Source organism: Phyllostomus hastatus, unplaced genomic scaffold (assembly GCF_019186645.2).
Source record: "Phyllostomus hastatus isolate PE091 unplaced genomic scaffold, TTU_PhHast_1.1 phas_scaffold_55, whole genome shotgun sequence".
NCBI classification, from domain to species: domain Eukaryota; kingdom Metazoa; phylum Chordata; class Mammalia; order Chiroptera; family Phyllostomidae; genus Phyllostomus; species Phyllostomus hastatus.
Window position 1 is genome coordinate 3,166,385 of NW_025334035.1, and position 17,574 is coordinate 3,183,958.

Sequence of the window (17,574 nt, forward strand, 5' to 3'; positions counted from 1 at the left end):
CCATTTTTTGGTCCATCCATCTAGGCTTAATTACCAATATTGCTTTACCATAGGTACTGTAAATTAATTTGTTCCAAAATACAACTACCTTAGTACAATTCACAATTTCTTGTTTGGATTATCGTAACAATCTCCTAACTGGTCTCCTTACCTTCACTCTTGCTCTTTTTTTCTTTTAAATATATTTTATTGATTATGCTATTACAGTTGGCCCAATGATTTTTTGCCCTTTGTACACCTCCACCTGGTACCCCCATTCCCTCCAACAATCCCCCCTTAGTTCATGTACCTGGGTTGTGCGTATAAGTTCTTTGTCTATTCCATTACCTATGCTGTTCTTAACATCTCCCTATCTATTTTGTACCTACCAATTTGTGCTTCTTAATCCCTGTGCCTTTGCCCCCATTTTCCCCTTTTCCCCTCCCAACTGATAACCCTCCAAATGATCTCCATATCTATGATTCTGTTCTTGTTTTGCTTGTTTGCTTAGTTTGTTATTTGGATTCAATTATAGTTGTGAATTTATTACCATTTTAATGTTCATTGTTTTGATTTTCTTTTTCTTAAATAAATCCCTTTAGCATTTCATATAATAAGGGTTTGGTGATGGTGAACTCCTTTAGTTTTACCTTGTCTGGGAAGCACTTTACCTGTCCTTCAATTCTAAATGATAGTTTTGCTGGACAGAGTAATTTGTGATGTAGGTCCTTGTTTTTCATCACTTTGTATACTTTTTGCCAGTCCCTTCTAGCCTGCAAAGTTTCTTTTGAGAAATCAGCTGACAGATAGTCTTACAGGAACTCCTTTGTAGGTAACTACCTGCCTTTCTCTTGCCGCTTTTAAGATTCTCTCATATCTTTAACCTTTGGCACTTTAATTATGATGTGTTTTGGTGTGGTTTTCTTTGGGTCCATCTTGTTTGAGACTCTGGGCTTCCTGGACTTGTATGTTTATGTACTTCACCAAATTAGGGAAGTTTTCTTTCATTATTTTGTCAACTAAGTTTTCAATTTCTTGGTCTTCCTCTTTTCCTTCTGGCACCCCTATGATTCAGATGTTGGTATATTTAAAGATCTCCCAGAGATTCCTAAGCCTGTCCTTGTTTTTTGTTTTTTAATTCTTTTTTCTTCTTGCTGTTCTTATGGATTGAATGCTTTTTCTTTCCTTGTGTTCCAAATCATTGATTTGATTCTCGGCTTCATCCCTTCCACTATTGGTTCTCTATAGGTTTTTCTTTATGTCACTTAATGCAGCCTTAATTTCAGCCTGGGTCTTTTTTATGCTGTTGAAGTCCCCAATGGGTTCCTGAAGCATCCTGATAACCAGTGTTTTGAACTGTGTATCTGATAGGTTGCTTATTTCCATTTTGTTTAGTTCTTTTTCTGGAATTTTATTTGTTCTTTCATTTGGGCCATATTTCTTTGTCTCTCCATTTTGGCAGCCTCCCTGTGTATGTTTCTGTGTATTAGGTAGAGCTGCTTTGACTCCCTGTCTTAGTAGAGTGGCCTGTTGTAGAAAAGCACACGTGTTAGGTTGTATGGGGCAGAGCCTTTGGTAATCTCCGGGGCTAGGCAACCTGTGTGTCACTGCTCTGTTGCTCTGTGTTGGGGAAGGCTTGCAGAAGGGACAATGCCACTGCCTGGCCTTTGGAGTTTTGCCAGGGTGGAAGCTGTCTCCTGGCACTCACATTTCACTTTCTCTCCATATGCCACTGGTGCCCTTCCAGCTGTTGCCCTGGTGCTGAATCCCAAAGAAGGTGGGTCTGTGTGAGCCCTAAGTCCATTGTGGGCCCATTACGAGGAATCTTTTGAGAAACTGGTAGTTTCTTCACCATCCTAACCCCGACTGGTTTTTACAGCCAGAAGTTACGGGGATTTATCTTTCTGGCTCTGGAACCCTGGGCTGGGTGGTCTGCACTGGGGCTGGGATCCCTCACTCCAGAGGTATCCCTCCTGCTTTTTATCCACCACACCAGGATTTGGGATTGCCTGTTTCTACCTCTGCCTTCCTACACCTCTCTGCCCTCTCTTTCTCTGTGTCTCTGCTCCTCCTACCCATCTGGATGAATGTGGCTTCTTTATTTTTTTTGTTTATTTTTTAAAAAATATATATGTTAAATGGGGAGGGTGGGAGGGGGGACTGGATTGGGAGTAAAAAGGAGAAAACTGTATTTGAACAATGATTAAAAAATAATTTAAAAAATGATATATAAAAAAAGAAAAAAATATGTTATTGATTATGATATTACAGTTGCCCCATTTCCCCCATTTACTCCCCTTTGTCCTGCACATCCCCTTTCACCCGAATTCTCCCCCTTTAGTTCCTGTCCATGGGTCATACATATAAGTTCTTTGGCTTCTGTATTTCTCATACTGTCCTTGCCCTCCCCCTGTCTATTTTCTACCTACTATCTATGCTGCTTATTCTCTGTACCTTTGCCCTCCTTCCCCTTCCCCTGTTGATAACCCTCCATGTGATCTCCATTTCTGTGGTTCTGTTTCTGTTCTAGTTGTTTGCTTAGTTTGCTTTTGTTTTTGTTTTAGGTGTGGTTGTTAATGATTGTGAGTTTGCTGTCATTTTACTGTTCATATTTTTAATCTTTTTCTTAGATAAATCCTTTTAACATTTCATATAATAAGGGCTTGGTGATGATGAACTCCTTTAACTTGGCCTTATCTGGGAAGCACTTTAACTACCCTTCCATTCTAAATGAAAGCTTTGCTGGATAGAGTAATCTTGGGTGTAGGTCCTTGCCTTTCATGACTTGGAATACTTTCCAGCCCCTTCTTGCCTGCAGGGTTTCTTTTGAGAAATCAGCTGACAGTCTGATGGGAACTCCTTTGTAGATAACTGTCTCCTTTTCTCTTGCTGCATCTAAGATTCTCCCCTTACCTGTAATCTTGGGTAATGTAATAATGATGTGCCTTGGTGTGTTCCTCCTTGGGTCCAACTTCTTTGGGACTCTCTGAGCTTCCTGGACTTTCTGGAAGTCTATTTCCTTTGCCAGATTGGGGGAGTTCTCCTTTATTATTTGTTCAAATAAATTTTCAACTTCTTGTTCTTCCTCTTCTCCTTCTGGCACCCCTATAATTCAGATGTTGGAATGTTTAAAGATGTCCCGGAGGTTCCTAAGGCTCTCCTCATTTTTTTTGAATTCCTGTTTCTTCATTCTTTTCTGGTTGAATGTTTCTTTCTTCCTTCTGCTCCAAATCCTTGATTTGACTCCCATTTTCCTTCCTGTCACTATTGGTTCCCTGTACATTTTCCTTTATTTTACTTCTCATAGTCTTCATTTTTTCCTCTAATTTGTGACCCAGTTCAACCAATTCTGTGAGTGTCCTGATTACCAGTGTTTTGAACTGTGCATCTGATAGATTGCCTATCTCTTTATCACTTAGTTGTTATTTTTTCTGGAGGTTCGATCTGTTCTTTCATTTGGGCCTTTTTTTTTTTTGGTCTCTGGGGGCTTGTTATGTAGTGAGGGGCGGAGCCTTAGGTGTTCACCAGGGCAGGGCAACACACATTGCTGTGTTGTGATGCTATACATGGGGAGGGGTCCAAGAGGGAACAGTGGTGCTTGCTCCACTCTGCCAGATTTCAGTCACTTCCCCCATTACCCACAATCAAATTGGGCCCTTCTGGGGCTGATTCCCCAGTGGCTGGGTTTGTTTATGTTCTAGGACCCTGTGGATATCTCCAATGAGCTCTCCTGTGAGGCTGGAAGTTTCCCTCACTGCCACCTCAACCCCCACAGGAGTTTTAAGTCAGAGGCTTTCAGGCTTTATGTCCCCATACTGGAATCCTGGGTTGTGCAGTCTGTCTCACTCCCCAGTTGTTCCTCCTGGTTTATCTGCACGCAAATGTGGGACCACCCTGTCTGCCAGCGGCCGCTTTGCCAGTCCGTCAGCTGCTGCCTTGCCACAAGTCCCCTCTGCCGGGTTGCCCATCTCTACCTCTCCTGCCTGTCTGGATGAATGTTTCTTCTTTAACTCTTTGGTTGTTGAACTTCCATACAGTTTGATTTTCTGTCACTTCTGTTTTTTTTGTTTTTAAATTTGTTGTTCTTCTCTTGGTTGTGGGAGGAGGCACAGTGTGTCTACCTACATCTCCATCTTGGCCAGAAGTCTGTTGGGTCACTTCTATCAGCATACAGTTGATATCTGCATTTAAAAAATCTTCCTTTAGTTCCTTCCCTATTTGTCTGCTTCTGTTGATGGCAAAACTCAAATGAGTTATTTATACTTGCTGTCTTTGATTCTTCTCCCATTCTTTTTTAAATAACATTATTTTGAAGTAATTTAAAATTTATAGAAAATTTGAAAGACTAGTTCAAAGAATCTCTATATACTCTTCACTCATATTCCCCAAATGTTAACATTTTAAGTACATATTTGTTTTAGCGTTCCCAGTGCATATTTTTTCTGGGTCTATGGAGGAGTAAGTTGCAGACATAAGGCCTTTTACCTGTAACTACTTAAGTGTATATTCCCTTAAAAACAGGATGTTCTTTTATATAACCATATTCTGTCAGCAGAATCAGAAAATTAACATTGATGTAATAAATTATTTAATCTAAATTGTCTTAGAGGTGTCTTATAGTACAAGAAAAGCTTCCAGCCCAGGATTTGCTGTATCACACATTGCATTTATTTGTCATGTCTCTTTAGTTTTCTTTAATATGAAGTAGCTCCTCAGATGATCTTAAAAAAGTCTTGTCTTACGATCTTGACATTTTTTCAAGAGTACAGGATAGTTATTTTATTTTGTTTTTATTTTTTAAAAGAAGTTTTATATATTTTTAGAGAGAAACGAAGGAGAATGAGAGGGAGAGAAACATGGATACGAGAGAGAAACATTGATTGGTTGTCTCTGTGCCCCAATGTGCCCTGACCGGGAATCCACCTGATGCCCAACCAGCTGAGCGTCACATAGTCCAGGCTGATCGCTCCCTTTTTAGAAAGTTTCCCTTGCTTGGCTTCTGGGCTACCACTCTCTTCTGATCTCCTGTTACCTTTCTGGTTGCTCCTTTCAAGTCATCTTTACTGGTTCCTCCTCACATCTCTGACCTCTAAGTGTCCTTGTACTGCTTTGTTTTCACTCCCTTGGTGAGCTGATCCAGCTTCATGACTGACAACTCCCAAATTCATGCTCTAACCAGGATTTATCCTAAGTCCTGACTTACCTCCCCAACATCTTTTGGCATCTCCATTGTGATGTTAATAGATATCCCAAATTTAACATATCTGAAGCTGATTCTCACTCCCCAAATCTCCTCCTGCAGTATTCCTTTCCTTAGTAAATAGCTAATCACTCAAGTGAAAAACCTTGGAATTAATCTTTACTTGTACTTCCCACCCATATCCAATCTGTTACCAAATCTTGTTGGCTTTACCTTCAGAATATATCCAGAATTCAATGCTTTGTATCCCCATATTCACCACGCTTTTTAAGCTGCATCATCTCTCTCCTGTGTTAGTACAACAACTTCCTGCTTCTGTCTGCTTCCACCTTCTCAATAAGGGAACTGATGTGTTTTAAAGAATAAATCACAAGTCAGACAATATCACTTCTCTCTCTCCCCATGACTTTGATCTTACTTAGAGTAAAAGTCAGTTGCCTCTGTGACTCTACAAGATCTGGCCCTGTTGCTGGGACCTTCATTTCTTATTACTCCCCTCTTGCTCACTTGTCTCCAGTCAGTCCGCTCTGCCAGATGTGCCATCATCTCACAGCCTGTGCTCTTCTTCTCTCCTCTGCCTGGAATAGTTTGCCTTTGTGGGGGGTGGGGGGGTGACTATGCTTTTTTTAAAAAACCAGCTTTAATGAGATGTAATTCGCATACCATACAATCCATCCGTTTAAAGTGTACAGTTCAGTGCTTTTTAGTTTTATTTGTAGAGTTGTGCGCCCATCACCAAGATCAGTTTTAGAACATTTTCATAACTTCAAAAGGAAACAATAGTCCTGGCTCGTGTGGCTCATTTGGTTGGGTTTCATCCTGCAGACTGAAAGGTTGTAGGTTCGATTCCCAGTCAGGACACATGTCTGGGTTGTGGGTGGGGTCCCCAGTTGGGGTGTGTGGAGGCAGTTGATGTTTCTCTCTCATAGATGTTTCTCTCCCTTTCCTCCCTCCCTTCCCCTCTCTCTGGAATCAGTAAAAGACACTATTTTTTTAAAAAAGGAAACTACCATTGGTAGTCACTCCCTATTATCCCCTACCCCCCCCCCCCCTTGCTCTTCAGACCTAGGCAACCACTAATCTACTTTTTGTCTCTATAGCTCTGCCTACTTTTACCATTTCATATAAATGAGTTACACAGCATGTGTGGCCTTTTGGGTCTGGCTATTTTCAGTTAATGTAATGTTTTAAGGCTCATCACTGTCTCAGAACATCATTTCTTTTTATGTCTGAATAGTCCATTGTATGGATGTACTACATTTTGTTTATGCATTCATCAATTGACATGTCCATTTGGGTGGTTTCCATTTTTTGACTATTATGAATAATGCTGCTGTGAATGTTTGTGTACAGGTTCTTGTGAGAACACATTCTCATTAATATCTCCTGCATATACCTAGGGTGGAATTGCTGGGTCATGTGGGTGACACTAAGTATAACCCCCTTTAAAACGTTATTTTTTTCTTACTGATTTTAGAGAGAGAAAGGAAGAGTGAGGGGGGAGAGAGAGAAGAATGGTGGGAGAGAGAGGGGATCATCAGTTTGTTGCTTCCCCTATTTACGCATATGCATTCATTGGTTGATTCTTGTGTGAGTTCTGACCATGGATCGAACCACAACCTTGGAGTATTGGACCGATGCTCTGACCAACTAAAATACCTGGCCAAGCCTCTGTGTAACACTTTTTGAGGACTGCTAGACTATTTTCCAAAGTGGCTGCATCTTTTTACATTCTTATTAGCAGTGTATGAGGGTATCAGTGTTTCTTGTCCTCACTCTCCTTTAGGTCTCTGCTCAAATGGCCTTTTTAGAGAGAGCTCTTACGCCCACTCTACATAAAACATTATCTCCCCTGGTCCAACCTTTCCCTCCTTCCCTTAGTCTACTTTATTCTTCCTTATGGCACTTAGCGCCATCCAACTTACAATTTATTATTTGGTCATTTGTTTATTTTCTGTCTTTTCTAATTAGAATATAAGCTCCACCCACCCCACCCCCCAGCATCTAAAACAATGTCTCACATGAAATAGATGATAAGTGAATATATATTGAATACATGAATATTTCCTTTTAATTCCTTGTGCTCTCTCTTTTCCTGGTAACCCCATGATGCAAATGTTGGTATCCTTGAAGTTGTCCCAGAGGCCCCTTAAATTATCCTCATTTTTTTTTTTTTTGGATTCTTTTTCCTTTTGCTGCTCCAGTTGGGTGTTTTCTACTATCTTCCAAATTGCTGATTTGATCCTCTGCATCATCTAATCTGTTGATTCCCTGTAATGTATTATTTTCATTTCTGTTTCTGTATTCTTCATTTCTGACTGGTTCTTTTTTATGTTTTCTCTCTCTATTTTTATGTTTCCTATCTCTTTGTTAAAGTTCTCACTGAGTTCATAGAGCATCCTTATAACCAGTGTTTCCCCCCCCCCCCCCAGCAAAAAACAAGTGAGTTTTTTATCATTTCCATTCTGCAAGGGTGAACTGGGAATATTTTAGGTAAAGGTAGATTGGTGAAGTCCTTATTCAAAAAATTAAACTCAAGTCCACATGATTCAAGGTAATACCGTGTAGAACAAAGCTGACAGTCACTTTTTTTATTGTTGTTCAAGTGCAGTTGTCTCCATTTTCCTCCCACCACTCCCCCCCACCCCAGGCATCCCCACTTCCCATCCTTGATCCTGCCCCACTTTGGTTTTGTCCGTATAACCAGTGTTTTGAACTCTGCATCTGGTAGATTGCTTGTCCCCATTTTGTTCAGTTCTCTTTCTGGAGTTTCGTTCTGTTCTTTCATTTGGGCCATGTTTCTTTGTTTCCTCATTTTGGCAGCCTTCCTGTTTCTGTGTATTAGGTAGAGCTGCCATGTCTCCCCATTTTGGTAAAGTGGCCATATGTAATAAGTGTCTTGTGGAGCCCAGCCCTGGTCACCTGAGCTGGGTGCTCCAGATGTGTCTCTTGTGTGGGTTGGGTGTGCCCTCCTATTGTAGTTCAGCCTTGATTGCTGTTGGCATGTCAGTGGGATGGATTGATCCTCAGGCTGACTGGTTGTGAAGACTAGCTGTGACTATAGTGGAGGAACTGTCAGGCATAGGTTGACCCTGTGGAGCAGGATTTGCTTTATTGGGGCTCTGGTGCCAGCCGAGTCTGCCCTTTGAGGGTGTAATTTCTGGAGGTGCTTGGGTGGTGCTCTGGTGTGTGTTCTGAAGCTGGCCACTGAGTGTGTTGGTTTTGGGGCCTCTTGGGAGGTGCAGGCCAAGGTCAGCTGCTACATGTGCCCTGCTGGGACCACCTGGTATGAGCTATGAAGTGATCTGCAGATTGCCACTTGTGCTGGGCTTGGAGGTGGCTGGGAGAGGCTAAGCTGTGGACGGAGGCCGGCTGCTGCTAGTGTTGTTTTTGGGGATACTTAGCCAGATGGGGCACACTGAGGCCAGATGCTGCCTTTTTGGGGTTTGTGGATCTTTGCAGGATTTTAGGAGAGTCTGACATGAGCCTAGACAGGCTGTTTATATGGGAAAGCCACTGGAAGCCACTTGGGTGGGTTGGCAAGTTAGGTGGGGCAAGATCAGGGAATTACCAGGGTGGGGTGAACAGCGTTAGCTAGGTTGGTGGAGACTCAGATGTGGCACCCACCTGTACCTGCAGGGGTAGGGCTCAGCAAAGGAGCAATGGCTTCTGCCAGCACTTCTGTCTGGGAGAAGCTGCCCTTTCATCTCTCGTCCCAAGCCAGACAATTCAATTTTTCCCTGTACATCCCTGGCACCTTTCCAGCTGCTGCTCCAGTGCTGGAGCTCAGAGGGAGTGTGTTTGAATAATAAGTCTGCGTACGGGCCCTTTAAGACGAATGGCTGGAACTGCAGAAGCCCTCCATCTCACCGAACCACAATCTCTGCTGGTTTTTGCAGCCAAAAGTTATGGGGACTTCTCTTCCTGACACTGGGACCCTGGGCTGGGGAGCCTGGTGTGGGGCTGGGACCCCTCGCTCCTGATGGGGGGACCTCCACAGCTGAGATATCCCTCCTGATTTTTAACCACCACAGGTGGGTGTGGGACCAGCCTGTGGCACATCTTTGCCCCTCCTGCTAGTCTCAATCTGGCTTCTTCTGTATGTCCTTAGTTGTAGGACTTCTGTTCCGCTAGATTTTAGGCCATTCTCAATGATGGTTGTTCTGTAGTTTAGTTGTACTTTTGATGTAGTTGTGGGAGGAGGTGAGCACAGCATTTACCTGCTTTTCCATCTTGACCAGAAGCCTACCTTGGCATTCTTAACAGCTCTAAGGAAGCCAGGGACAGGAGGAGGGGCATTTGTGTGGGAGTGAAGGAGGAAGAGTAAGAGATGAGTTCAGTGTCCATTTGGCGAACGTTTATGAATGTCTCCTCTGTGCTAGGGGCTGAGGTCTGCTAGCTGGGATAAGTTCTGCTCTCCTCTTTATAGCACTGATTTGTTGGTGGGAGAAGGGGTAAGCAAGATGTGACTTGAGGAAAGCCTGTGGGACAGGCTGCTGTGTGTGTCACCTACTGAAAATAGGGCAAAGGCTGAAGGCCTCTAAGGAATGGTCTTTTATCCTCAAAGGAGGAGTGACTTCAGAAAAAGGCTTCATAGGGCTTGGAGAAATTCTGCATCTCTAGCATCCTGTTCCTTACTCACTTCTTTGTTTTCTTTCTTCTAGAACCTTTCAGCTGTTGCGGCTTTGGTGGGTCTCAGTAATGCACGTCTCGGTTCTATCAAAACTCGGTAAGTCTTTAACCTTGTTTTTGTCCCCAAGGGAATGTTTCCTTAGGAAGTGAGCTATACGTCTGTCCATCCAGTGTCACCACCCCATGGATTTAAGAGATTTCTCCGTTCCCAAGAGGCTGGGGCTTGTCATTCTTCTCATGAGCTTACTTGAGCTGCATATCAACTATTCCAGCTTCCAGGTTTCTTGTGCCCCATCTGGGATGATCTCTGTTCCCTTCTTTTCTTGCTGCCCACACCTCACTCCAGGTCTTCTAAGTATTTCAGGAGTTAGAAACCACAGTGACCTGGAGGGGCAGTCTTGGCCATAGTCCAGTGAGAGTGAAAGAGCAGTAAATAGCTTTCCCTGAAGTCTAGCCTCCACCTACTTGTTACCACTAACTTTTCTCCCATAAGGTTTGAGGGCCTCTGTCTGCTGTCTTTGCTGGTGGGGGAGAGCTCTACAGAGATGTTCCAGCAGCACTGCGTCTCGTGGCTTCGGAGCATTCAGCAGGTCTTGCAGGTGAGGATATGGCTGTTTCCCTGACCCCGTCCCCTCCTCCAGCCATTCCTTGTTCTCCATTCTGGACGTGGTATGTTCTTTGTGACTTGGACATTCAGTTCTGAGGACAGAATAATTGAAGCAGTTTTCTGATAGCAGGGACAATAAGCCTCAAATGGAAATCCTTAGAATCTTTCAATATTTTTATCTACTGGGTTAATTTTAATTCATCTGACCTTTCATATACCAGAACTTCTGACTGTTTCATTTCCTCATTAGCTTTTCTTAAAAGATTTTATTTATTTATTTTTAGAGAGAGGTGAAGAGTGGAAGAGGGAAAGAAACATTAATCTCTCGCATGCCCCTGACTGGGGACCTGGCCTGCAACCCAGGCATATGCTCTGATTGGGAAATGAACTAGTGACCTTTTGGTTTGTGGGATGATGCCCAACCCATTGAGCCATACCAGTCAGGGCCATTATTAGCTTTACTAATGAGTGACATATCTAAAGTGCTTTTTTCTAGGTGTTTGATTTTTTTTCTTGCCTAGTCCTGTCTCTTTTTTCTTTTGTATTTTTTTCTCATTTATCTTTTAACATTTCACTTTTTTCCTGCTTTTACATTCTTTGATGACATCTCCATTTAGTTCTTCCACAGTCATCTTCTGAGCACAGGTGGCAGGCTGTGTGCTCAGCTCTTGGGAGACAGTGGTAAGATGGACTTGGACCCTGTTTTCCTGGGGCTTGGAGTCTAGCTCAGGGGGTGGGAAACTTTCTATGAAGTACATGCTTGTAGGTAGTAAATCTTTTAGGTTTCTGTGAACCACGTATGGTTTCTGTTGTGCGTAGTTTTTTTTTGTTAGTTTTCCAACCCTTTAAAAATGAAAAAATCATTCTTACCTTGTTGGCCACGTCAAAACAGGCACCCACAGACCATACTTTGCTGATTCCTGTTGTAGTGCAAGAGGCTTTAATTGACTGATTGTACAGAGGAGTGTGAGGTGATAAACTGAGGGAGGTGCTATGGAGGTAAAGGAGGTGGTCCCCTGAGAACACGTAACAAGAGAGACTGGCCCAGACTGAGGTGGTTTGGGTCATCAGGGGCAGTGATTCAGGGAGTGCTTTTCTGAATGGGTGATTAGGAGTAAATTGGGCTGAGGAAGTGATGTAAGTGCAAAAGGCCTAAGAGAAGAGGAGTTTGGCCCATGTGAAGACTTGTAAGCAAGCTGGTGTGTTTGGGGCTATTGACATGTGACTGGGGAGGTAAATAGATGGGGACCAAGTATGGTGTGGAAGGCATGTTAGGAGTTTGGCGTTTAGTTTTGGAACAGTTGCAGTTCAAGAAGGTTTTTGGTAAGGGTGAGGAAGAGGTGGTGGTAGCAGTACATGATCCAGTTTTCATTTGAAAATGTCACTCTAGCTTCTCTGTGGAGAAAATTAGAAAGGAGCCAGAACAGAAGGCTATTAAAATAACCCAGGAGAACATTCACAGCAGCTTAGAGTAGGTTGGGGTTGGTAGAAGTAATAGGTAGATGAGTTCAAGGGAGATTTAGAGGCAAAGTGGACAGGTCCTGATGATGGAGTAGGGTCAGGGAGAGGATATGTCCAGGAGGACTTCTAGATTTCAGAACATTGGAAGACAGCCAGGTCCAGAGGTGAGAAGTTAAAATACCATGAGTATGGCCTTGGGAATTCAGTAGAAGGCTCCTTAGTGAGCGTCAAACCTGATCTGGTGTGAGTGGAAGTGGCCGGGAATATCATTGTAACCTTGAGGGTTTGGTGGGTGGGTGGGGGGCTTCATTCTGTACGTTTTACAAAGGGGAAGAGTGTTCAGCATTCAGATGGCAGCTGGAGGTGAGGAAGAAAACGAGATGATCAAGATGTGGCCTTATGCGGTTTGGACTTGAAAGCACTCCACAGTTACTAGTCACGCGGAGGACGATGAGCTTATGAAGGAAAAGGAGACAGCAGCAGAAAGGATACAAACTTTCATATAGTACGAGAGAATCAGGACTGTGGGTTGGGTGGAATACAGGGGAAGATCTTTCTGTTTATGCCCCTCTGAGGTGGAATAAAACAAGGACTGAAAGTTATTTATCAGATTTAGCAGCTCATGGGTTAGTCAAAGTATTTTTGGTGGAGCAGTCTGTACCGAAGCCAGGGTGCCTAGAATGAGAAGTGAGTGGGAAAAGGAGTGGAAATAGGGAAGATAGGCAGTCCTTCCAAAATATTCAATATTTGGCTCAAAGGGAGAGAAATAGCTGAGACTGGGGTAAGGGAGAAAATAACTAAGGGAGAGAAATAGCTGGGGTTGGGTGAGTGAAGTATGGATTAAGGAAGGATTTTAAGATAGGAAAGACGAGCATGTATGAATGTCAGTGGGAAGAGTCCTCCTAGGAGGGACTGGTTAGAACAGGAGAGAAGGGGCCGGTTTAGAGGAAGGGAGGGGATAGTCTCTGAAGCACAGTGGGGCAGGGTATCTTGAATAGAAGGGGACCTGCTTCCTCTAGTGGGACAAGAGGAGGGAAGGAGAAGGTGGGTGCGGCTGAAGATGGACTTTTCAGGTTTGATAGTGGGAAGCTGAGGGAGTGCCCCTCTTGTCTCTTCAGTTTCCTCTGTGAAGTTGCAGGCTAGGTTTTCCAGAGGTGACGGTGGTGGGAGAAGGTTTCAGTAGCAAGGGAAGCTAACCAGAGAGAAGTACAGTAGGATTACTGGACAGTGTTGGGGGCCATTTGTAGTTGGTAGGTCCAGTATTCTTACTCTCTTAAACATTTTTATTTGCCCCTTTGACACATGACCTTCTCTGGTCTAGTAGGAGATACGTGCTGAATGCTTTTCCTTAGAATATGTTAACATTTTAGGGAAGTCCTTCTAAATCCAAACCATTTTTCTTCCATGAGTTCAGGGTAGGTTTGAGCCAGCTTGGTGAGGTGGGGTGGTTTTATTGTGGCTGAGACTTTTTTTCAGTCTGAGAGTGCTGTTCTCCATTCCATTCTAGGGGAGTATATAGTACGAGAGAATCAAGCTCTTGAGATCTTCCTGTTAGATCTTTAAGGTGTGACTTTGTTACTTTTTTTCTTCCCTCAAATTCCTAGGACCCCAAATACCCCTAATACGAAAATGTAAACACCTATCCTTTCTATAGACAAATGTGTTACTTTTGGATACTCCGTATTCCTAATGTACTCTATTCCTAGTGGATCTGATGGTAATATTGACATTAACAGTGGTGTTTCTCAAAAGCCCCATGTTGTCCTACCTCTCGTTCCTCCTGTTCTTGGTTACCACGAAGGTGAGGTTGGAAGCATGGAGTGTTATTGCTCTTTAGTCCCAGGACCCACCCCCGACAATGGAGTTGGCTGTGGCTGTTCTGAGGGACCTGCTCCGGTACGCAGCCCAACTTCCTACACTCTTCCGGGACATCTCCATGAACCACCTCCCTGGCCTTCTCACCTCCCTGCTGGGCCTCAGACCAGAGGTGAGACCCCTCCCCAGTCCCTCCGCCCCTTGGCCCCTCGATGTACCTCCCTAACTCTGACCACTTGGATTAAGGAATGTGATGGGAAGTGAGTAGGGAATTGGATCAAAGAAGTGAGAAGGAAGAGCAAAAAAATAGTGTGTGGAGGAGGGACCTTGAGGGGTTGTGGGGTGGGGATGGCCTCTGTGGGGGCATTGGGCTCTCACCTCCTCCTTACTTTGATTTTCCCACAGTGTGAGCTCTCAGCACTGGAGGGAATGAAGGCGTGTATGACCTATTTTCCTCGGGCTTGTGGGTCTCTCAAAGTAAGTATCCATGGACATTCCTCATCGTACCAACATAAGCCTTGTTAGCTCTTTTACCTCAGATTCCAATGCTGAGACTTCTGAGCACCTCTCTCTCTCTTTATTTATTTTATTTTATTTTTATTTATTTATTTATTTTTATTTATTGTTAGAGAGAAGGAAAGAAAGGGAGAGAAACATTGATGTGAGAGAGGTCAGTTGCCTCCCATACATGCCCTGACTGGGGACTGAACCTGCAACCTAGGCATGTGCCCTGACCAGGAATTGAACCAGTAGCCTTTTTTTTTTTTTTTAATTTTATCTATTTGTTTTATGGAGACAGGAGAGGAGGAGAAAGGGAAACATCAGTGTGTGATTGCCTCTTGAGCGCCCCCTGCTGGGGACCTTGACCCACAATCCAGGCATGTGCCCTGACTGGGAATCAAACTGGTAACACTTTGGTTCTCAGGCTGGCGCTCAGCCCACTGAGCCACACCAGCCAGTGCTGAACTGGCAGCCTTTCACTTTCCAGGATGATGCTCCGACCAACTGAGTCAGACTGGTCGGGGCTAAGCACCTGTCTTTTGATTGTTCTATCATTGATCTCCACAGCTATAATTATATTACCTTGCAGCACTCTACATGTATAAATGAAGAAATTAAAGTTAAATAGCTTGCCTAAAGTCAACAGAGATGGGAAACTATATCTGATGCCAAAGCCCAGGCCCATGGGCTGTTTCCTTTTCCTCCCCTCCTCTGTATCTCTAGAGTGCCTCACCTCTTTCTACCATTCAGTCTTTGTGAAGCTCTTGTAATTTCCTCCAGGAAGCCTTCATATTACTTCCCTGTAACAGTTTTCCAACACGTCTCCTTATATTCTTGACTAAACTCCCCTTGTCACTTCCCCACTCTTTGTTTCACTTGCCCTGACCTTTACAGCATAACCTCATTCGGTTAAACAGGTAAGGTGTATGTGGGTCAGGCGAGGGAGGCCGGTGCAAGAGTTGGCTTTGTTTTCCAGGACATACACGAACGGCACCTGTTGTTTGCAGTATAATTGGATGCCAGCTTTTACCTAAGAATAAACTGTTGTTCTCCTGTAGAATAAATGCTCTCTGTTGTTTTGTTATCTCATCATTGTTTGACAAACCATTGAGCATCCCCTTATTCACATAGAGGCACAAATCCGAATAGAGAACTGGAATTAGTGCCAAATTAATAACTTTTTTTGGTCTGACTGTTGTGGTTGACTGTATCAGTATTATCAGTTTAAGGGGGAGTTCACCATTCAAATTATCTTGAAAGTAAGATCCCATGGGTCTGTGACCAAATCAAGGAAGTAAAAGAAAGGTAAGGGAACTGGTATGGGCACCACAATGTGCCAGGCATTGTGCCGTGTGTCCGAGATGCGTCGTCTCATTTATCATTAGAGCAGGAATGTGGGGTTGGTGTTGCCCAACTAACCAGGAAACAGGCCCACAGGTATTTAACTGACTTAACCAGAGGTTGTGTATGTAGTAGTTATAAAACCAGTGTGAGCCACTTAAAGCCTGTGTTTTTTCCCCCCACTTAATCAAACTCCCTAGAAGCTTTTAAGAACACAGAGGATTGGTAGGTAGGCTTCAACATGAATGCCAGCTCTTACTAGTTGTTAGTGGGTCACGAAGGGTTGTGAGCCTGATGTGGGTGGTGTCCGCTGCGGCTCCCTCCAGTGACTGGTTGCTTGCAGTGTCTGAAAGGTCCCTGAGCAGGTGATACTTCTCAGAGAACATGGAGTCATGTTTTTGATTCTTTGTTTTTATGTGAATGCCACTAATATCAGGTGACAGAATCCTGGCAAGACTTTGGTCAAGAAGGCATTTAGAGTAACTCATGGATTTTACTGAGTTTAAGTCAAAACTGCCTTTCTTGTAAAACATTCTGTAAATTAACTTATCAAATTATACAGGCTAGATAGATCTTTGTCCCTGACTCCTCACTGGTCAAAGTTTGTGAGGTGCTATTTTGACTCACCTTGATTTGGGGTAACCTGTCTCTGTCTGCATCCCCCCATGAAAGTGGAGGGAGGATTGAGTGTTATCTGCAGGGTCAGCATTTGAAGAGTCAGGGAGACGAGAGTGCCAGGTGTGTCCTCTGCTGGTACCGCTTACTTTTCACTATGAGTAGTCAGGAGAATTCATCTGAAATTCACAACCTTTTGTGGGAGGTGTGGTTTTGAAGTTATGGCCTGCATTTTGAGTATTCTTTCCAAACTGGCAAAACTTGCACATGTTAACAGGGTATGTATGCCTTTATTTCTTTAAGAGGGAAGTGTCACCTGAAGAACTTCTCTAGCTGTTGAGGATTTTGTCTTTGTTGCCAACATGTCAGATAGGAATCTGTTTCATGCAAAGGCCCCAGGGGCACTTTGTACTTGGAACATCTTGCAGACCAGTGCTTAGGCAACTGATAATTGCCATTTTGGAATATTTATCTGTTCTTTGTCCCATGCCCAGAAGCTCCCAGGGCAGGTGCAGTCTGCAGGGTCAGAATTACTCCTCCCAAGTGGTGAAACTCAAGCATTCTGAGTCTGTGGAGCCACTCCTGTAGAGGCTTTACCTCTCTTTGCCAAATTGATTAGTAATTTCTGGGAACGAGTGGGAAGGCTAACCCCACTCTTGAGAGAGACCCTGGACATGCATATGCACTTGCATTTCAAGTCAGCCACTCCAGGTGAGCCATTGCTTTAGTTTGCTTGGCCCTGGGGCAGACCTGTGGTCAGAGCCATGTCCCTGTATTCTGTCTTATTGCAGTCGCATAAGCAGACTTCTTTTGGCCTCAGCCCAGCTTTTGGAGTCCCAGAAGTGTGAGCTGTAAATTGGCCTAAAGGGCTGAGTGCCACTACAGTTGGGGCTTTGGCAGCTCTCTAAGAAATCTTATACTTGAAGAAGCTGGTGAGTCAGGAGACCTGTGGATGGATACTGAATTTGGGTCGAAGTGTTTTGAGTCCTACCACATCAGACGTGAAAGTGCTGTCCAAGTCCCAAGGGAAATGGTTCCTGATCGTCTTTTATCCTGGCATCGGCTGTAACAGGGCATCAGCTGTAACAATGCTTGTCTCATGGTCACCAGAATCCTGAAGTGTGATGTTCCTGCCCCAGGGTAGGTGGGAGGCAGTCCTTGGAGGGGTGGTTTCTGAACCACACACTGACAGGCTTCTGCTCCTGCTTTGCTCCTGTAAGTCCCTTGCCATAAATCTGGTGCCACTGCTGATTTCTCTGCAGATTTGTGTGTGTGGTGGTGCCCCATTCTCCCTTCCCCCAGAGTCCACCCTTTCTGGGCTGGGATGTGAGGCTTCAGCCTCCTTCTCTGTGGCATCTTCTGGGTCTGTAGCTTTCCTCAGTGTTTCCCCTTGCTGGCTTCGTGGGGATTCTCCTCTTTCTTT

At 44.0% G+C, this 17,574-nt stretch overlaps 1 protein-coding gene across 3 annotated transcripts in view; it reads left to right on the plus strand.

Annotated features, from left to right (window-relative positions):
• The window catches only part of PELP1 (proline, glutamate and leucine rich protein 1), a 45,046-nt gene that overhangs the window by 19,561 nt on the left and 7,911 nt on the right, over positions 1–17,574 (plus strand). For 2 of the 3 annotated variants that reach the window (XM_045824098.1, XM_045824096.1), the window contains exons 2-5: positions 9,844–9,908; positions 10,305–10,410; positions 13,717–13,866; positions 14,100–14,171. In XM_045824098.1, the coding sequence (XP_045680054.1) occupies positions 10,357–10,410; positions 13,717–13,866; positions 14,100–14,171 (276 nt within the window). In that variant the 5' untranslated portion in view covers positions 9,844–9,908; positions 10,305–10,356. Of the gene's footprint in view, positions 1–9,843; positions 9,909–10,304; positions 10,411–13,386; positions 13,444–13,716; positions 13,867–14,099; positions 14,172–17,574 lie in introns of those variants that run through there. The other variant, XM_045824097.1, reaches the window with a different exon arrangement.